Source organism: Trichoderma evansii (assembly GCF_050947405.1).
Source record: "Trichoderma evansii strain SZMC 28006 chromosome Unknown GGI43scaffold_4, whole genome shotgun sequence".
In the NCBI taxonomy this organism is placed as follows: domain Eukaryota; kingdom Fungi; phylum Ascomycota; class Sordariomycetes; order Hypocreales; family Hypocreaceae; genus Trichoderma; species Trichoderma evansii.
This window is the reverse complement of record NW_028145202.1, coordinates 196,870-216,529: the sequence shown is the minus strand read 5'-3', so window position 1 is coordinate 216,529 and position 19,660 is coordinate 196,870. Positions and strand designations below refer to the sequence as shown.

Sequence of the window (19,660 nt, the reverse complement as noted above, 5' to 3'; positions counted from 1 at the left end):
GTTGACGCTCATAGCGAAAAATTAAGCCCAATAGACTATCTGAAGAAAAAATAAAAAAAAAAAGAACAGAAAGAAATAATGAAAGCGAATAATATCTAAGAGGACAAAACAAAAAAAAAGCAAAAAAAAAAAATTTGCAGTCGAAGGGGGCAAAAAAAGGCAACTCTTCTCCGGTGAGAATTTACTCTCCGGGGACGGAATCGAACCGCCGACTTTCTGATGAGATGTATTCCATTACAGTCAGACGCCATGAACCAACTAGACCACCCAGAGGTAGAAGAGTTATTAGGGGTCTTGGATAATTAGTTTATAAGCTTACAACGGCGAAAGGATTCGAACGCGGGACGGTGCTTATCTATGTGGGGTGAAAGGAGTTGTTGTGGTATTCTTCGTGGGGCGGAATAAGATGTCATAATGAGTGTACAATACCTACTACTGGTAACGAGAGGAGTTTTAGAGGACTCAGGAGCCGTTGTGTGGAGATTTAGAATAAAGTTCGGCGATTGGTTGTTGTTACTAGTTGAAAAATATAGTGTAAGGAATAGCCTAGGAAGAAACCGTATCCTAGCCGACTATAAAAACCGCGGGACATACCTAGTAGTAGAGCTATTGCCAGTTTCGTGGTAAGAATGAAAAGCAGGAAAAAAAAAAAAAACAAAGAAAAATCAACGAGAAGCGGAGCTTGAATCCATAGTGTTATACATTTGCTTCTTTTTTGATAGTACTTCTATACAAGCGCTCACAGCCTTCTCTGGCGAAATGGCGCACAATATCAGTTACAAAGTACCAGCCTTCAAACCCAATGATTCACTCCCTGAAGCCAACTATAAGATATATCAAAGTTTCTTCCATTTCCATTCCCTTTTCTTTTCTCCTAGTCCCACTTTATGCCTTCCAGAGCTTCTTGATAGCCTCAGTGACACCGACGTCATTGGTCTCGAACTCGTACAAGCCAACACCAACAGTGACGGTTGCGAGGTTCAGAGCCCACCAAAAGAACTTTCGCAGGCCGGGGTAGGTTCGGGTGGGAATGTAGTCAATGATGACGGACTGGAAGCCGATGTGGGAGTGCAGGAGGACAGCAGAGCACAGGATGGCGTCGGTGGTGGGGTTGAGAGAACCGGCGGCAAAGGGCGCAATGGAGAGAGGCACGAGGCCGGCGGCGAGGAGGCGCTCGAAGGTCCAGTGGTATGAGCCCTGGGTAGCGTTGGGGATGGGGATGGGAGCAGGATCGTTGACTGTGGGTGTGGTGGTTAATATCGTAATTCTTCGGCATGTGAGAGTCACGGTCCAATCGGTCGCATACCTGTTCCGACAATTCGCTCTGTAAAAACAGCAGGTTAGCATAATTCAGATCCAATGGATTATCATGTCGCGGAGCCGGGGAATTCTTACGAGGTCCTGGGGGCAGGATCGCAGAGCGCTGGGTAGAGGTGTGGAAAGCCGCAGCCTTCATGGCATTGTTTCGGAACGCAGGCTTCGCCGCCAGCGCGGTCTGCCGCAGCAGAGAAGGTCGCATGATGGATGCCATTTCGATGCAAAAATGTCCCGGTTGCGATTGGAATAGCAGTGGCGCCCAAATCTAGAGTCGGCAGACGCTTCGCGAAGCTATTGCGGTTTCGATTTCGGGATGACGGCAAGCAAGACGTTGGTTTCTTTGCTACGCAAACCGAACGGGAGAGGTATTGCCGAGGATCTCGAATTAGGAGCTCCATGATTGGCTGAATCGGTTCCGAAGCCCGCGATCCGGGGCGCAACAACATGGTTCCGTGCTAGAGCACCAAGGCGCTTCTGATTGGTCGGCTTTTAGAGATCGCATGTGAATTTTTGTGCTCCATATTGAAAGTCATCAAGGTGGGATGAACTTTTTGGAGGGTCCGGTACTCTTCAGCTCGTGCAGTCGTTCTCAAGACTCGAGAATGTGGACATAATAATTGGGGGATTTATTTGTTTTCATTTTCAGCTTTTGTTGGTTCAATTAGGGCCAATATCGTCGACAATGGCCCCTCAAACAGCGATATCGAAGACCCTGCTCGCCATGCGATGCGCCAGCTCACGACAAATCCGAAAATCCGCCTGGGCTTTGGGTCGAATTCAGAATGCGCGCGGCATTGCTACTTCATACCTGGAAAAGGTAGCCGAGGGCAACAAGCGCTGGGAGGAGAGAGCAGTAAAAATCCAGAACGGCGAGCTGCCGCATGTGTGGGATGTTCTCGATGAGAGAGGCTACATTAAAGATGTCGCGGGGTACGCATTGGACTGAGCTTCAACATTGCTCAATTTGGAGAGTCGATTCAATATCTAATACGGTTTATAGAACACCTGAGAAGATCAAAGAGCTCATGCGAGTCAAGAGAATAGGAGCCTACGTTGGCGTTGATCCCACCGCCGACTCTATGCATGTTGGACATTTGCTTCCCATGATGCCCCTCTTCTGGCTGTGGTTCCATGGCCACCCGGCTGTGACCCTTCTTGGTGGTGCGACTGCACGAATTGGCGATCCAACAGGTCGCTTGCAATCTCGAGAGATTATGTCTAATTCGGATATTTCGAAAAACGTCACAAAGATACACTACCAGCTGTCGAGATTATGGCATAATGTATCGGCACTGAGGGACAAGTACGGCTTCGAAAAAGACTGGGCTGCGAAACAGAGCCTCCTCAACAATGGCATGTGGCTGCAAGGCTTGACCATGTACGATTTCACCAAGAGGCTGGCACGACACACTCGAATCGGCCCCATGCTGACGCGCGATACGTAAGTCATGATTCAGCTTCTTGGAAGCTCCAAATTCTTGATTTTCAAAGCTAAATGATTTGGTATTAGTGTAAAGCGAAAGATGACAGAGGGAGACGGCATGTCCCTTGGCGAGTTTATGTATCCCCTATTCCAAGGCTGGGATTTCTGGCATATGTACCAAAAGATTGGCGTTCAAATGCAAATTGGTGGCTCTGACCAGTACGGAAACATCGTGGCTGGTATCGACGCTTTGAAGGTTATCCGAGAATCCGAGGAAATGCCCGAGATGAGGATTCCTCCAACCTGGACGAACGAAGCCGTCGGCTTCACCGTGCCACTTTTGACGGATTCTGCTGGTGTCAAGTTTGGCAAGAGCACGGGTAATGCGATCTGGCTGGATGAGTTTAAGACGACACCTTTCGAGCTTTACGGCTACTTTATGCGTCGACCTGATGAGGATGTCGAGAAACTTCTCAAATTGTTCACATTTATGCCCATGAGCAAGATTCAGGAAGTCATGGTTGAGCACCAGGCCGACCCTTCCAAGCGCATTGCCCAGCACACGCTAGCATTCGAGGTCCTTTCCCTTGTACACGGCTCCCAGAAGGCCGTGGAGGAGGCCCAGCAGCATCAGTTCCGCTTCGGTGGACAGCTTCCATTTTACGTCAAAGAGCCTAAGCCAGAGACTGGCATTCTGACGCCAAACACCGCGCCAAGGAAGGACATTGAGCTTCCCCAAGCTGTGATGAAGCTCTCCCCTGCAAAGATTCTTTACGCCGCCGGCCTTGCCAGCAGCGCTAGCGAGGGTCAGCGTCTTGTCGCGCAGCAAGGTGCCTACGTTGCTGCCCGACCTGGTCAGCAGCGCGGTCTCGTCCCGGGCAACCTGGACTGGACGCCCATGAAGATGTGGTTCCCCGAGGAAACGGCCAAGTTTGTCATTGACGAGCGCCTCTTGATCCTCCGCAAGGGCAAGCATAATATTCGAATCATTGAACTCGTCAGCGACGAGGAATGGGCAAAGAGCAAGAGGATTTATCCCGGCCAGCCTTTTACTGGTGTAATCAGACAGGTTAAGGAGCAGTTGAGAGTCGAGGCGGAAGAGAGCGGCGAAGACTTGACGCCCAAGGAAATTGTTTCGGAGCTCAACAGGAGAAAGAGAGAGGAAACCGTGAAGGTAGCAAACAACCCCGATATCGAGCTACCAAGGCCGGTGCCATCATGGCTCAAACGAGGAAAAGGGAAGAAGAACGACCCCTCGAAGCGATAAATCGATATTTTTGAAACCTACCTTTTGCGACGATTTACTACTTTGTATACTATTTGGAGGGCTGGAAGAAGGGGAAAGAAAAGCATGTATGATATGACGAAACATAGTTTATAGATCTCACGATAAGCCTAGATGGTGTATATAAAACGATACTACTATTATATTACTCCGCAACTCCTCATGATTAATTATTTGTAAAACACTGCGATGTCGCCTCTGGGAACTGGCAACGTCTTTAGCCTCTCCATAACCTGATCGTTGGTCATATTTTGTTCTGTCATGATTTGATCCATGTTGTGGCATCCATCTGTATATTTTTGTAACGGATCCCCTCCAGCCAGCGGCCTGCTCTGCCCCGATGCCAGTGAGGCCAAATATTGCTTTGAAACAACATATTTGTGAACGCGGTAGAGGCAGCCCTTAATGACTCCAAATTGCACAAAGCGTCTGATGTCGATATAGGACATGATTTCAAATCCCATTTCTCGGTGGATATGGATCCATTCCTTGACGCTCTTTCCAGGCGAAAAAGCCGCCATGAACCGGATGAGAAGGTAATTGCTAACCCGCGCCCTACCGTGAGACACGTAGCTGGCGCATTCGTCAACGATGCCGTCCACGTTGCGAATGAAGTCGTGAATTCCCGGACGGGGCGCGTAACACGAGCTGAAGAAGAAGATGTCGAGGAGGAGGATGGTGTCATAGTAGAGGAGGTGGCGGATGGCGATCTTGGCGAGATCGAGTGAGACAGAGGCCTCGTGGGCGATGCGGCGGACGTCGGAGACGCCGTCGATTTTGGCCACGACTTTTTGGAGGGTGATGTCCCACGTCGGATCGATTATATCGTTGAATTTAGTTTTGGCGACGGGGACATGCCAGCCCTGGACGGCTGGGGGGTTTATGTGGTAGGGGAAGAGTTTCATGTTGATGGTGCTTGCTTCATCTGAAAGATATTGATTAGGCATCAACGTCCAATAACAAAAGACATGATAGTACGGCACTTACCAACAGGAATCATACACTCTCCGTAATTATTTAGGTCCTCCTTGACAATCTCAAGCAGACTCACGATCGGCCTCCTAGTGCCGTCGCCATCCGGGCCCTTTGCCTCACTAAGGCTCAGGTACTCGTTCTGCTTCTCCATCTCGGCGAATGTCTCGGCCAGACACCTCACGACGCGCTCATACGGTGTCTGGTCGCACTCCGCCTCCACCAGCAGGCCGAAGTTGAAGATGAACTCATTGCGCATGTATTTGGTATGCGGAATGACTACCGGGAACCCCAGGATGGTGTACTTGCCATCGGGGGAGTTGATGGTGACATAGCGGTTGCAGAAGGCCTTGCGGGGGATGATGTACTCCTGCAAAACGTCAAAGTCGACGAGAGGAGGTCGCTGGCCATCGGATGAGGTGATGCAGCCTGGAGGAGCCTGAGCAACGATTTTGGGGCCTAAAATGAAGAAAACTGTTTAGTGCTGTGAATTGTTATAGAGAGGCCATGAGATTTCACCTTCTTGAGGGAAGAATCGAGCGTAGAAGATGCCTTGAATCATGGCGGCGTTTGCGCGTTCATGGCATAAGAGTGAGATGAAGACCTCTGAGGCTCTTTAAAGCCGTTGTACCATATCGGGTTGATGCCGTTACTTGCTTGAGCTGAAATAATGAGATTTTTACGTATTTACGGGAGCTAGAGGCGAGATTGGAGTGTTGAATCGCGGTGAAATGTGGAATTAGATGAAGAGGGAGAGAGGGAGGGGAGTTTGAGGTTTGAATAAGCTTTTCGGTGTATCATCCAGTAGTGGCTGATTGATCGCGGTGAGGTTGCGAACCTTGAGGCTGCCACCGAGCTGAAGAGCCCCCGCTAATGAGCCGCTAACGAAGATGATCGCGAGGGGGTTTATTTGTACTTCCATTTATCGCTGAGTTCAGCGGATTGAAGTTGCCTATCTTCTTTATCAACTATCTTTATTTAAATTATTAATATTATAATTATACGGTAGACGATTTAACAGAAGCTGATATTGTGGCTGATATTGCAGTTGCCATCTACATCTGCATCTGGATAGCTGCCCAAGTCGCTGGCCTTGGACCGACTGGACAGCAGTTTTGCGCATGTAGCTATTGCAAAGTGCTACTACTAGAGGTGGTATTGTATGTATGCATAATAAGAGGCAGCTCAATTTATATATCCAACAACTATTTTCTGCGTTTGCGATCTAAGATGCTACCGATATGTCGCTGCAGAGTGACTCGCATTTCCTAGTGCCACAGTCTGGCAGCCACTGTCCTTACGCGTATTAGTTAATGGAGGGCCGATAGTAAGTGCAGAAGCGTGGCCACAGAAGCCAACAGACTGCGGTAGAAGCCTCCAACAGCGCAGTCGATGACTGTACGCTATAATCAGTATAGCCTCCGAGCCTCGTAATGCGGCTGCCTTTCTCTTTCTCTTCTCTCTTTTCTATCATTCCACCCTCACTCCAAGTGCATAAAATCCCACGCCCCAGAGTTTGCCATCCTGTCTGTGATAGGTCGTTGCTTCCAATTCTTCATGCAGCTGCAGCAATAGTACAGCAGCAGCCCAATCCATCTAAGCCTCTCCAAGCGTGTTGCAGCCGCGCACTATCACAGGCACTAAAGCTGAACCCCAAACCCGCCGCCTATAGGTGCTTCTAGGCGCCTATCTCGACACGCCGCTGCGCTAATAGTGCTCCATAGCAGCAACGTCGTACGGCCTGCCCCACCAACCACAGGCAACAAGCCTCCATTATTAACAATCGCAAATCTCGCCACAGGCTCATTCACTCCCACCTACTCATTCTATAGCCTGATCATCGGCCTACTTTATTCATAGGCACTTCCCTGCTACGGCCCAGAATCTGTCATTAGCACGCTTATATCTCTATATCGGCTGAGCGGCGGCTATCTGGATAATCTCTCACGACGCTGTATCTCGGACCATCGTCATCTCTCCCCGCACAGCTCGCTGAATGGCTGATAACGCAGAGGCGGGCAGCGATGCCCAGATCACCTTCAGGGTCAAGACGTCGCAGGATGGCACCCACACCATTACCATGGCCGAGTCGGCGACTGTCCTCGACCTGAAGACGAAGCTGTCCACTGCCGAGTTCGAGAATATCCCGGTCGACCGCCAGCGCCTCATCTACTCGGGCCGCGTCATGAAGAACGACGATACACTGGCAACGTACAAGATCAAGCCCAACAACACCATCCACATGGTTAAGAGCGCTGCCAGCAACCCCAGTCAGCCAGCTTCAGCGTCCACTCCGACGCCTGCGGCTGTGCCAACCAACATGGCCTCTGGTACCGCCAACAACCCTCTTGCTGGCTTGACTGGAGCCAGATACGCTGGCCACCAGATTAACCTCCCTGGAATGGACATGTTTGGCCCTGACGGTGGTGTAAGTTGACCTATGCATGCTTGGTAACACAGCTACAGAGCGGCTTGTCGCTGACATTTGAGGTGTGAATACAGATGGGACCTCCCATGGACGAAGAGCGACTGCAGCGCATGATGTCCGATCCCAACGTACAGCAGTCCATGAACGAAGCCCTGAACAACCCGGATTTTATTAACATGCTCATCGAATCGAATCCTATGCTGAGGAACATTCCCAACGCTCGAGAGCTCATCAATTCCCCGTTTATGCGACAGATGATGAGCAACCCGCAGATGATGACGCAGGCTCTGCGGATGCAGCGGAATATGGGTCGACCTGAATCCTCATTCCCTGCTCCTGGAGCCACGGATACGACCCCGGCCGATGCGCCTGCGGCTGATGGCGCAGCTGGCCAGGGAAACCAGCAGCAGAACCCTTTTGCGAACCCTTTTATGATGCCAGGACTTATGGGTGGTGCTGGTGGCATGCCCAATCTCCAACAGATGCAGCAGATGCTTCAGAACCTGAATGCCATGACTGGAGGTGGTGCTGGTGCATTCCCGCCTCCGCCAAGCGGCACTCAGACAGGCGCGGCGACTGGAACAACTGGCCAGCAGCCCGCGGCGGAGAACCGAGGAACAGGAGGCGACGCAGGTGCAGGACAGACCCAGGGCGCTGCGGCGGCGAACCCCTTTGCGGCTTTGTTCCCACCACCGGCTGCCGGAGGAGCTAATCCCTTTGCTCTGTCCCCGGAACAGTTCCAACAGATGATGCAGGTGTTTGCTCCACAAGCAGCCCCCTCACCACCAGACAACCGACCGCCAGAAGAGCGCTACGCAGAGCAGCTCAGACAGCTAAATGATATGGGATTCTACGATTTCGATCGAAATGTGGCAGCGCTGAGACGTAGTGGAGGAAGCGTGCAAGGAGCTGTTGAGCATCTGCTTGGTGGGGGCAACTAAGAGTGATGATGGTCGACAGAGGAATCGGATTTCCTAATATATGGACCAAAAGCGTGAATAATGGACACGTCAACATATTTTGTTATGGTGACCACACACAACGACGGCGCAAGCTTGTGGCGCTTTCGAGTGAGAAGATTTATGGACGACACAGGCTTTTTTTTTTGTTTCCTCCCCCCTCAGAGCCGGATTTCAAGAGCTTGCGAGCATGGCAATCGGGCGCGATTCAATCAGTGTAATTTTTTATTTTCAGTGACGATAATACAAAGTATTCGCACATGGAGAACTGATATGATGGTGACAGCAATGATGGACTGCATGTGCTTTGGATGGTGCAGGGGCCGTGGTGTTATTCAATGGTGGCCAATATGGCCCTCATACCAACCTATTTTACGAGTGCAGAATGTTGGGCAAGACACCATTGATGTAATAGTAATACATGTATATATATATTTACGTGTATATTTATGTTATCCCAAAAGGACCGAGTGAATGAATAAACGTATAAGTAAACTGAAAAATACAAGGAATATACAGACGGCTCTTAATTCTCCGTCGAATCTTCAATAAAGTCGGAGCGTGGGGTAACCGTTTCGGCAAGTAGCCGCCGTCCGGGCGCCGAGCTTTTTCTGGAGATGCCTCGGCACCTCCTCCTATTTAGTTGCGTACCCCGGATTTAGCTCTTACGGGGGGATGAGATTGGGACCTTAAACTCGGCGGCTTTTCATTTGCTGAGAGGCTTAAACTTTGCCCTTCTTCTCTCTCTCGTCTCACTTCATAAAAGGCTTGTGTTGAGTCTGACAATAGTTTTCCTCTTTTTGTTTATTTCTCTTATTCTCTTATTTCCTTTCCAATCAATTTGTTTCCTTACCCGTAAGCCATTGGTCTTTGATTTTGTTGCCAAGATGCGCGGCATTGAGATTCAGCAATATGTCAAGGTGAGACAACCAACTTATTACAAAGTAACACGAGGAAGTGGCTAACTAAATTCGTACAATGTCATTGTAGAGCCCTGCAGAGCTCATAGTAAAAGATCTAGCTGATCCCGTGCCCAAAGAGAACGAGTATCTCATCGAGGTGCACGCTGCTGCAGCCAACTTTTTCGACATCCTGCAGGTTCAGGGAAAGTATCAGAATCAGCCGCGTGAGTTCTTCTCTCTTATTCATTTCTCTCTATTTCATTGGGGAAAATAATGGCTAATTTTTTATCTGTAGCCTTCCCATGGATCGCCGGTGCTGAATTCGCCGGCATCGTCGTCTCCACGCCGCGTAAGAGCAGCAAGCCGCCTCGCTTCCCAGTTGGCACACGCGTCTTCGGCGCCGGACAGGGCGCCTTTGCGACGAAGCTGTGCGTCAAAGAGGATGCGCTGCTGCCGGTGCCAGAGGGCTGGTCGTTCCGAGATGCCGCGGGTCTGTATGTCACGGCGCCGACGAGCTACGGCGCCTTGGTGGTGAGGGCGGGAGTGAAGGCCGGTGATGTTGTGTTGGTGCATGCGGCTGCGGGTGGAGTTGGATTGGCGGCTGTTCAGGGTGAGTTTTATTTTGATTTTCCTTTAGGATGATGGGGCATGAGCGAGAGATGAGTGAAAAACGAGTGAGAATGAGAGTGAGAAGTGCGAGACGCTTTCTCACTCACTCACTCACACTACCACTCACCCACTAACCCATGCTCCCATCACAATCATCACTGATATTCATCATCATCAACTAACACAATCTCAAAACCAGTCGCCAAAGCCTTCGGCGCCACCGTCATCGCCACAGCATCTACCCCCCGCAAGCTCGAAATCGCCAAGTCCTTCGGCGCCGACCACGTCGTCTCCTACAATGACCCAGACTGGCCCAACAAGGTAAAGGCCCTGACGCCCAAAAAGCGCGGCGTCGACATCGTCTACGACCCCGTCGGCCTTGTCGACAAGTCCACAAAGTGCACCGCCTGGAACGGCCGCATCCTCATCGTGGGCTTCGCCGCGGGCGCTATTGAAAAGGTTGCCATGAACAAGGTGCTGCTCAAGAATATCTCGCTGGTGGGCATTCACTGGGGCGCGTATTCGATTCATGAGCGGGAGACGATTCCCAAGGTGTGGCAGGGGATTATGCAGTTGGTCAAGGAGGGCAAGATTAAGGGCACGGAGTATACGGATGAGGAGTTTGTTGGGCTGGATAGGGTCAAGGATGCGCTGGTGGCGCTGGGTGGAAGAGGGACTTGGGGCAAGGTCATTATCAAGGTCCCTCAGGAGGGCAATAGCCGGCTGTAAATGTTGAATCAAGATAGAAACGTGTCGTGAATCATCGCATATTTCCTAGTAATACGAAGAATAACAAAGCATAACCAATATCATGGCTCATGTCTTTATAGCATCTATCAACTCAAGAGTATCTCTTTCGTGTCGTCCACGTTATAACGTGTAAGCTCGTCATCCAAGTCGTATGCTCATTACCACCCCCAAAGTCGTGCCAAGCCTCTCCATTTCATCCAAGCTTCCAAACATTCCGCCTTCACTGCGATGTGCCATCCATAAGTCTCTGGAAAGCATCCATGACCTCCTTGTCAACATTAACCGCCCAGTTTGCATGGAAAACCTCCTGGCCTCCGATGCGCGCAACCAAGTCCTGTAGTCTAGCCTTTACAAATTGCAGCGCGTTGACGCAGTGCACCGGATCTTTATGTTGGCTCTCCCGCTCTACGAGCAGTCTGGGGGCATCATACTCAAACTCTTCAACTTCCCCTTCCCAAATCAGACAATCCGTGCCGTCTACTACGCCGTCTTGCAGATCCATAATCACGTTAATCCATAAGTCCAAATAGTCTTGCAGTTTACTCAATACCAGTTCCTGTATTGGTGAATTTAGCTCAAGCAGGCGGGTAAGAGCGAGGAGATAGAGTTTCTGGCGTTCGATATTGTCCATCCTCGATTGGTAAGAGAACCATTCCGCGGAGAGCCAGCTCCATACGTCCTCAATATTTCCCAACGTGCTCAGCATCTGCACAAACAGATTCGGCTCAGCAAGGATGATTCTGGCCAGAATCGCAAAGTAGTCACCTTGCGTGATTGTGTTGAGCTTGCTTTGTTTTCTGTTGGGTCCCGTGGTTTGGCGAGCCTCCCACGCATCATGGAGATTTACCAGAATCTTGTTCATGAAGCCTGTTTCAAGCATGTCTCCAACGAGAACCGAGATTCCCTGCGCGCCTCCAAGCTCGGCCGCAGACCGAATCAGATATTCAATGCAGGTTGTGCCTATGCGGACATGTTCTCGGCTCTTGGAATCTAGAGTGCCGCTTAGAGCTATCAGCATCGGTCGTCGCAGTGTGTCCTCCAGCATCGCCGAGGGAGCGATGATCACGTAGGACTCTATAGCTGACAAGGCTTGTGACACTGTTTCTGACTGATACTCAAGGAGTGGTAGTAGCATCTCAGCCAAGTTGATAATCTCTTGCGAAAGCGGAGGTTTGCATTGCATGAGAATAGAATTCAAGAGCTCCAACGACTCGTCAATGAGGTTGTAATGCAAGTCTGAGCCTTGCCTTGCAGCTTCAGCTAGTAAGGGGAGCATGTAATTCTGGTAACGTTGGAATTCGGGGCCCATGCTCATAACCAAAGCTGAAAAAATGGCAATCACGGCTTGCTTAACCATGTACTCCTCCGTCCCTGTACTTTGCCACACAGATGGTAGAGCAGCCATGAGCTGGTCTCCAAACTGGCTGACTTGCTCTTCCATTCGCGTCACCAAAATTCGGATGGATTCAAGTATAGCTAGCTTCGTTTCGTCACTTTCCACGTTCTGTACAAGATCTATGAGATTTCTGAGAACATCCGAAGTGTAGGGTAGAAATGCCTCGACACTGAAGTCAATCTCGTCGGCCACCCATCTCAACTGCCTTGCTGCTGTGATCCTCACCACAATGTCATTCGTCTCGTCGGCTGGAGATAGAAAGTGTTGGAAAATCTGATATACAATCGGCCGGCTAGCTTCCCCTAATTTGACTGGCGCCCATAGACTGATCAAGATGGCAATACGTCGTCGAAGGACTTTGTATAGACCGCCTTGTTGCTGGGCATCATTCACAATGGCCGACGCCAGCACTGCGTCAAAGTCAAGCTGATGAACAACGTGCGCTGCTGAAAGACCCATGGCTGTATAAACGGCCTCTTTCATAGCAATATCCGTCTGAGGAGACTGTACATTGTGGAAATATGATAGTAGCGGCGGCACCAAAAGATCCTTAAAATTGGTAAGGAGATCCAAGAACAGCTTCTCGGCACATGGCCGAACTTCCCATTCATACGCACTACCCTCGTGCTGCTCCTGTTGCTCCCAATCTTCGGGGTCTTCTTCCCAAGCTTCAAGATCCGATCTACGGAAGACAAACAAGTGGGAAATGATGGTATTGACCATTTGTATTACCAGATCATCCTTGAAGAGTTCCGTCCTCACAACATTCTTTGCTTCTTCCTGTTCGGCTTTTGTCTCTGGCGTCCGGTACTTGAATGTTTGTACTGGCGAAAACGCGATTCTAACACAAGCTCGAAGAAGAAGCAATCCTTTCAAAGCAAGCTTTTCCATGAGAGGGCCTTCGGTCTTGCTCTTGGCTCCTGAATCGCCAGAGCCCTGACGAATACCACCAGACGAAGCAAAGACTTCAGCAAATTTCGAAATGAGATCCCAGTACGCAGTGACAAGAGACAGTGAATTGGGCAGAAAAGCAAAGCTAGCAGCAAAATGTTCGGCTTGGTCGATGTGGAACTTGGAGAATTGGAGGAGATGCTTCCCCACAAAGTCTTGGTACGGTTCTGGTACACCAGAGTCGACAAAGCCAAGGAATTGGCCAAACTGGTTTTGAGACAGTGTCCAAAACTGGCTTACTGAGGTATCGGCGTGAGGTCGCGCGTAGCCGACACTGATGAGGCGACGGAGGGTCTTTAAGGCTGAAAGACTGTTCATCATGGCTAGATTGGCTTCGTCGCTATTTCCCTGTCCGGTGCTCAAAAAGTTGATCCATAATGATGATTTCTCTGAGTATATCTCCGATAAAACGTATACAATCTCGGGCGTAACTGACTGCAGCGCTGTTTGCGACTTCCTAAGCCGTGCACTTCCCATCTCTTTGATGACTCGCAGCAAGACCAGCAGTGTGCCGTATAGATGATACTGATTGGCGTTCTTGGTAGACCGCAGAAGATCGATGATGCTGGGCAACGCATCTGGCCAGTCCTCGGGATAGTCGATCCGGACTACTTTAGCAATAACCAAGGCATTGTGTAAAGCAAGATGTTTCTCCTCCTCCTCGACCGAGCCCTGGAATAGCCGTGATCGAATCAAGCTCTTCTCTTCAGCAGATATTCCGTTCTTTATGTGCGCATGCAACCTCCAGCACTTGTCTATGCCATTTTTAATCTGTATTATCGCTAGAAATCGAATTTCGAGAGGCAGGGACTTGTCTAGAAACACCGACTTTCAAGAAGGAGACAACCGTTAGTAACTGCGAGGCCGATACAACGACGATGGAGCAACAACAGAGCATACCTGTAAGGAAGAGTAATAGCCAGGCTGTGATTCCCAAGTGGTGAGCTGCTGGCCGGCAGCCTGTCGTTGGACGTGATCTGAAGCAGTGGTAGCGGCGTGCAGCGTGCGGCACAGCTCCTGTAGAGACAGCGGAGCCGCGTCGCCAGGTACTTCGATTGCGAAACTCATGGCTGCTGCCGAAGCCGTTGAGGCGGCTGCTCAGGCTCTGGTGCGATGGCTGCGAAGCCCGTAAATTAAGTAGAATCGCGAAATTAGTATGTAAGTAGCAAAGCAAAGGACGAGGTCCCAAAAGTTGTAGGTGCTAATAGCCCAGCGCTTGGTGATAGTGGGGCTGAGTTCGTTTGCTGTTCGGTGTGAGAGGAAGATGGAGGGGTAGCAATAGGAAGTGCTAGCAATAGCAGGAGAAGGCGACAAGGCTGAATTTGCAAGGGATGGTGTATAAGCAGTAAATTAATGATAACGCAGCAAAAAAGATTAGTGTTTTTTGAAATACACGTATGTATTTACCTGACACTCTTCTAGAATTATAGAATGACATTCCCTAGCCCGAAATCCTGCTATTAACTGGTGAAAGAGACATATACAGCGAGGACCCTAGGTCCTTATTAGCGCCAGTATATCAGCCAATGCCCCACCGCGAAGAAGATGCAAGTTCAAGCTTCAACTTCATACGAGCTCTCCGGCTTCTCCATTTTTGGACCTCTAGGCAAGCCATTGCCCACCGGCATTGGCACGTCCGCAGGCGATGATCCGCTCACGCACTTCCAGGCTCGCAGCCTCTGCCCTCGCGAGGAGGCAATGGACGTGTCCAGCATGTCTGTCCAAGCGCCAATACTCCAAGCAGCCCGAAAAGCGCGAACCGCCCGATCATCGGAAGCTGGGCAACCAGCAGGAGCTCTTCATGACGTCGATATATAGCCCCGGCTCGCCAATTTTCCTGCCCAACGGCGCTCGCATATTCAACCGACTCGTTGACTTCTTGCGGAAACAGTACGTGCGATATGGATTCCAAGAAGTCATCACGCCGACGATATACAAGAAGTCGCTGTGGGCAAAGTCGGGACATTTGGAGAATTACGCAGAAGACATGTACTCTGTGACGGGCAACAAGAGGGCTTCAGAGGCTGTAGGGTGCTGTGGGACGGATCACGCCAAAGATGCAGCGGAGGAAGACGACGATTATGGCTTGAAGCCTATGAACTGCCCTGGGCACTGCCTGATCTTCGCATCCAAGCTGCATAGCTACAGGGACCTGCCGGTCAGATACGCCGACTTCAGTCCTCTCCATCGAAACGAAATATCTGGCGCCTTGTCAGGTTTGACTCGGGTGCGTCGATTTCACCAAGATGATGGGCATATCTTCTGCAGACCAAGCCAGGTAGAGGGAGAAATCAACAAGACCTTGGATTTTGTCAAGACAGTTTACAGCGTCTTGCGCCTTGGTGTCAGCTACCGCTTGGCTTTGTCTACACGACCGAAAGATCATTACATTGGTACAGAAGAAGAGTGGGCGCGCGCCGAAGATAGCTTGAAGCGAGCGCTGGACGCTTCAGGCATGGAGTGGACAATAAACGAAGGCGACGGTGCATTCTATGGCCCCAAGATCGATATTGTGCTCAAGGATTCGGAAGGTAAAGAACATCAGACTGCGACGATTCAGTTGGACTTTCAGCTGCCTAAGCGTTTCGAGCTAGAGTACCAGGCTCCAGCCCCAGAGTATGAAGCTCGCGGAGAGACGACTGAGGATCCAGAGCTTCTCGCCCAGTACGGTCCCGTCCGACCAGTCATGATTCATCGTGCAGTACTGGGATCTGTCGAACGGCTGCTGGCGCTGTTGATTGAGAACTATGACGGAAAGTGGCCATTCTGGCTGAACCCGAGACAGGCCATCATCTTGACGGTCAACACATCCGATCCAGTGGTAGAGTGGGCTGATGAGGTACGCGACATCCTCCTCGGCAATAAGAAGCAGAAGGGGGATGACTTGCCGGCCATCGAGAGCCTTTCAGGGCAGACGGGCCTGGCCGTAGACATGGACATCACTCCGAGATCACTCGGCACCAAGATTCGGGAGGCACACGCGAGTGGCTACGGTCTTGTCTTGGTGGTGGGCGAGCAGGATGTCAATAATAAACAAGTCAGCTTGGGCAAAGAAAGGTTTAATCCAGCTGAAATGCGCGATAGAATGCTGCATATGGTAGATACATTCGAATAAACAACTCTCCCATCTATTCCCACCCAAAAGCGCCGATGGTAGTAGCCTGTATTCCTTTTTGTGACCTCCAATCCCCACTGAAGCCGACGTGTATATAGTATAAAATGGTATAATAGATTCGCTTAGGAAGCAATTAAGCTGGAACCCGGGTTCGATAGCATACACTACTTGTTGTTTTATCGAGTGCCGCTGTCCCAACTGCGCGTTTTTCTCCCGCTTTCATCAAAGATAAATTAAGTTCGCTTCATGATGCTCTGTATCTCTTCTCTCGATGGCGCTTCACTCAAAGGCGAGGTCACTTGGCCTCTCATCAAAGGTATTCACCGGCCGTTAGGCCTTGAAAGATGCGTGACCCTTTTGCACCGAGTTAATTTCGGCCAGCGCACAGCATCTCGTTCACTCACTTTTTAAACTTGGGGTCGATGTCTCCACCTGCTTGCTCGACTCGATCAATCAAGGCCTGCCTCTGCACGAGCTGCTCGCGCATGTAGTCCACCGTCCTCTTCAGCACTAGTCCCTCGGAGCGACCCTGTCCCTGCAGGCCAGGCACAAGTTCAGTGAGCCGATCAAAGCCCTCTCGAATGGCTTGGCGGCGCTTCTGCTCTGAGTGTGACGTTAGCTTTAAGCAAAGACGAGCCCTACAGCCATAGATCTAGGTGTAGGTGAGAGCACCCTGGCTTGGATCTCGTGCTCGCGTGTTGCTTACCTGATGCGATGTGATTCTGCTTCTTCTCCTCTTCTGTGAGGCGCGGCTTGTCGTCAGCACCGGCCGCAGGCGCAGATGAGTTTTTATTTGCAGCGTCGGCAGACGAGCCTGAGGTTTGGCTTGGCGAAGTTGACATGTTTTCTTTGTCTTTTCTTTGAGATGTTGGGCTGAGCTGCGAGGTAGATGGAGGGCTTATGGGTGATGCGATAAGCACATGCGAATTAGGACACCAGCGCGCATAACTAGGCAAAGATCAAGATGTATAAAATTGACAGATATCATTTACGCAAAGAAAAACGAATGGAACGAGTAAGGAATAAAGACAGTAATAGAGAGGCAATTCGCGGCCCAGCAGATGCGCTCTTGTTCGCTTTTATTTGGCGTGGTACGACACCAAAGCGTCGAATGTCATTGCTGGAGATTTTGGGGGATCACATGCGTTGCACGCGCCGTGCTAATTAAAAAAATCGAAATTGAAAAAACACTAAAATAACACCAAAAGCCACCGGCCACCAGGCCTGTTACAGCGCTAGGAGGAGCAAGGATCTTGCCCCAGATTCTCGGGGCCGAAGTGCCGGTCCCTGCGTCTAGCTCCCTAAACGAGCAGCTGGGCCAAGTAAACGAGATTGATTCGTTTGGCCAAGTAGCAGTGTTTTCTGCTATTCTTAGACTTGATATATATAGCCATTGGGCTCTACAAGTGCTTCTGATTTTGCTTTTCTCTTGTTACAATCTCTGCTTTTGCGGTTTGATGTTTGATGGGCTGTGCAGCATGCCAAGATCCTGCTTGCTACCTACATTTATGCGACCCTAAGTTTTCCGATACCGCGCCATGACGCCAAATCACATGCCAAAATGCTTGCCCCGATCAAAGTTCCATGAAACAGAGAATTCTTCGTATTTTCTTTTGTAACACCCATTGTCATTGAGTCATTGAAACAACTCACCTCGGCTGAGCTACTGGAAGCTTTGAAATGGACAGGCATTTCCCTTGAACTTGTGAAAATCACAAGCTGCTAGACTCCATGTCATGTTCATCATCTTCACATAAAGCACGAATCTGACCCGTAGGGCCTATGCGAGAGGCGTTGAAGCCATGACGTTAGAGCTGTCTCAGTCTCCATCTCAAGTCACACATCTATTTCTCATTCTGAAGCTGATCCTTCATCATCAAACTCGTCTCGCTCTTGCTGGAAGATGACCTTTTCTGCCAGGGTCAAAGTTCGCTTCACAGGCAGTCCAATTACATTATCAACGCTTCCCTCAATCTTCTCCACCAACAACATGCCTGCGATGCCTTGGATTCCGTATCCACCAGCCTTGTCAACGCCCTCGCGGGTTTTGACGTAAGCCTCAATCACATCGTCCGGCAGTCCGTTCCCTTCTTCCCAGAAGTAAACTTTAGTTTCCTCTGTATGGGATTGGATGTCATAGCCCGGAGCCCTGGCATCTTCTCGCGGAGCTAGCACAGTAACTGATGTCAAAACTCTGTGCATGCGCGTGTCACGTAGGATCTTGAGCATCCGGATGTGGTCTGCCTCGCTCCGAGGCTTTTCCAGAATGCGTCCATCACGAGTGACAATGATGGTGTCAGCGGCAATAACAAGGGCGGGATCAGGGATAGATGCAAGACTAGTCTCTAAGCTTGTGGTATACACATCAATACACTTGTTATGAGCGGTAGTGGCGACATATTCCCAAGGTCCATATGCCTTTTTGTCAAGGTCCTCAGGTTTGGTTGATGGCGTAATCTCCAGATTATTGAAGCCGATCTAAAATGGCAGATGTTACTACATTTAGCGCTAAAAAAAAAAAAAAAAAAAAAAAAAGGCTGCTGTCATTTGTTTTTTTACCACGTCATACCTGCTGTAAGAGCTGCTTCCTCCGAGGAGAGGCAGATGCCAGAATTACTCTCTTTGAGTTGAGATGCTTGATAATGGGGATATCAAGGGGCTGCAGCGGCCTGCGCATGGATCCGGCTCGAGGACGCCCAGCGGCTGGGCCGGTAGAGTCCGGGCCGGCGTCACCTGGAGCTTTCGTGGTCGACATGATGTGTGAGAAGAGCTGCTAATGAGGGGATTATACAGCTCACTGGTTGCAATGAGAAATGAGAGCTTCAGGGACAGGAGCAAGGCGGTATAGGTTTTAAGGAGCCCAAATCGTCATTGATGGTGGGGTCTGCAATTGACCCCACCGTCCAGTAGGCTTAAGAATGACTGCTTGTGTGCGCCTCTATCGCCACAAACGGCAGCTTCCGAATGCAGTTTCTAGGCAGCTGCTTGGCTGATGAGAGTTGTATTATTGATTTCGTTATATATAACCCCTCATCAAGTCCTCTCTTTTTCTATTGTGAAGTAGCTGCGTAAGTGTTGACGTGCATCAAATACTGGAGCCGTTACACATAGAGTGCTATGCCTTGCATTTTACAGTAGCACAAATACCATCTTCCACCAGTTGTCCATATGAATGGAAATTTATCCAGATATCAAAGGAGATATGACAATGGATCTTTCCAAATTTATCATGTACTCGGCAAGGCCATATATTATTTTATCACACTCATTCAAGACCATCAAATTCATCAGCTGGAGCTAAACTGCTGCCTCGTGGCCGGATCGGGACTAGGCCAGCCGCGGTACCTGGCAACTTGTACCTTGGCAAGGTACCCGTCCAATGTACCCGTTCGTCGCTCTTCAACTCGCTCCCTGTTCCCGCGCCCTGGAGCGAAAAAGCCAAAACTTCGGCCCTCCAATAAACAGCATCCAACGACACTAAAGCACTCAATGGTTCTCTCGGCCTGCCATCCAGCTGCCTTTTTGTGTCCACAAGCTGAATAAGTCATCCCCA

At 50.1% G+C, this 19,660-nt stretch overlaps 9 protein-coding genes and 1 non-coding gene across 10 annotated transcripts; 4 read left to right on the top strand and 6 right to left on the bottom strand.

Moving 5' to 3' along the window:
* Positions 1 to 185: 185 nt before the first annotated feature.
* Positions 186 to 273, bottom strand: GGI43DRAFT_t57. Its single transcript has one exon. It is a non-coding gene; the product is annotated as a tRNA-Tyr (tRNA).
* Positions 274 to 682: 409 nt separating this feature from the next.
* Positions 683 to 1,679, bottom strand: GGI43DRAFT_397451 (CybS-domain-containing protein). Its single transcript, XM_083205110.1, has 3 exons — positions 1,396 to 1,679; positions 1,307 to 1,324; positions 683 to 1,238 (listed from the first exon to the last, which is right to left on the bottom strand). Exons 1-3 carry the CDS (start codon positions 1,529 to 1,531, stop codon positions 886 to 888), a joined length of 507 nt encoding a protein of 168 aa, XP_083063074.1. The 5' UTR covers positions 1,532 to 1,679; the 3' UTR covers positions 683 to 885.
* A 184-nt stretch (positions 1,680 to 1,863) lies between these two features.
* On the top strand, positions 1,864 to 4,140 carry GGI43DRAFT_397450 (tyrosine--tRNA ligase MSY1). Its single transcript, XM_083205109.1, has 3 exons — positions 1,864 to 2,247; positions 2,318 to 2,758; positions 2,828 to 4,140. Exons 1-3 carry the CDS (start codon positions 2,000 to 2,002, stop codon positions 4,005 to 4,007), a joined length of 1,869 nt encoding a protein of 622 aa, XP_083063073.1. The 5' UTR covers positions 1,864 to 1,999; the 3' UTR covers positions 4,008 to 4,140.
* Positions 4,141 to 5,893, bottom strand: GGI43DRAFT_397448 (nitrogen permease regulating protein NPR2). Its single transcript, XM_083205108.1, has 3 exons — positions 5,517 to 5,893; positions 5,013 to 5,456; positions 4,141 to 4,950 (listed from the first exon to the last, which is right to left on the bottom strand). The coding sequence occupies exons 1-3, from the start codon at positions 5,557 to 5,559 to the stop codon at positions 4,196 to 4,198; spliced, it is 1,242 nt and encodes a 413-aa protein (XP_083063072.1). The 5' UTR covers positions 5,560 to 5,893; the 3' UTR covers positions 4,141 to 4,195.
* Positions 5,894 to 6,468: 575 nt separating this feature from the next.
* GGI43DRAFT_397445 (ubiquitin domain-containing protein DSK2) lies at positions 6,469 to 8,645 on the top strand. The gene is made up of 3 exons (XM_083205107.1): positions 6,469 to 6,731; positions 6,799 to 7,425; positions 7,500 to 8,645. Exons 2-3 carry the CDS (start codon positions 6,994 to 6,996, stop codon positions 8,364 to 8,366), a joined length of 1,299 nt encoding a protein of 432 aa, XP_083063071.1. The 5' UTR covers positions 6,469 to 6,731; positions 6,799 to 6,993; the 3' UTR covers positions 8,367 to 8,645.
* A 626-nt stretch (positions 8,646 to 9,271) lies between these two features.
* On the top strand, positions 9,272 to 10,624 carry GGI43DRAFT_380948 (NADPH:quinone oxidoreductase family protein; the record flags this gene model as incomplete). The annotated part of the gene is made up of 4 exons (XM_083203050.1): positions 9,272 to 9,304; positions 9,375 to 9,510; positions 9,582 to 9,896; positions 10,095 to 10,624. 4 exons carry the CDS (start codon positions 9,272 to 9,274, stop codon positions 10,622 to 10,624), a joined length of 1,014 nt encoding a protein of 337 aa, XP_083063070.1.
* Positions 10,625 to 10,645: 21 nt separating this feature from the next.
* Positions 10,646 to 14,427, bottom strand: GGI43DRAFT_281771 (karyopherin KAP120). Its single transcript, XM_083201233.1, has 2 exons — positions 13,893 to 14,427; positions 10,646 to 13,820 (listed from the first exon to the last, which is right to left on the bottom strand). The coding sequence occupies exons 1-2, from the start codon at positions 14,058 to 14,060 to the stop codon at positions 10,866 to 10,868; spliced, it is 3,123 nt and encodes a 1,040-aa protein (XP_083063069.1). The 5' UTR covers positions 14,061 to 14,427; the 3' UTR covers positions 10,646 to 10,865.
* GGI43DRAFT_281923 (threonine--tRNA ligase MST1) lies at positions 14,325 to 16,230 on the top strand. The gene is made up of 2 exons (XM_083201235.1): positions 14,325 to 14,387; positions 14,438 to 16,230. The coding sequence occupies exon 2, from the start codon at positions 14,638 to 14,640 to the stop codon at positions 16,105 to 16,107; it is 1,470 nt and encodes a 489-aa protein (XP_083063068.1). The 5' UTR covers positions 14,325 to 14,387; positions 14,438 to 14,637; the 3' UTR covers positions 16,108 to 16,230.
* Positions 16,231 to 16,307: 77 nt separating this feature from the next.
* GGI43DRAFT_281769 (uncharacterized protein) lies at positions 16,308 to 17,453 on the bottom strand. The gene is made up of 2 exons (XM_083201232.1): positions 16,814 to 17,453; positions 16,308 to 16,710 (listed from the first exon to the last, which is right to left on the bottom strand). The coding sequence occupies exons 1-2, from the start codon at positions 16,947 to 16,949 to the stop codon at positions 16,508 to 16,510; spliced, it is 339 nt and encodes a 112-aa protein (XP_083063067.1). The 5' UTR covers positions 16,950 to 17,453; the 3' UTR covers positions 16,308 to 16,507.
* On the bottom strand, positions 17,454 to 19,165 carry GGI43DRAFT_281768 (nucleotide diphosphatase). The gene is made up of 2 exons (XM_083201231.1): positions 18,677 to 19,165; positions 17,454 to 18,585 (listed from the first exon to the last, which is right to left on the bottom strand). Exons 1-2 carry the CDS (start codon positions 18,860 to 18,862, stop codon positions 17,959 to 17,961), a joined length of 813 nt encoding a protein of 270 aa, XP_083063066.1. The 5' UTR covers positions 18,863 to 19,165; the 3' UTR covers positions 17,454 to 17,958.
* Positions 19,166 to 19,660: the final 495 nt, after the last annotated feature.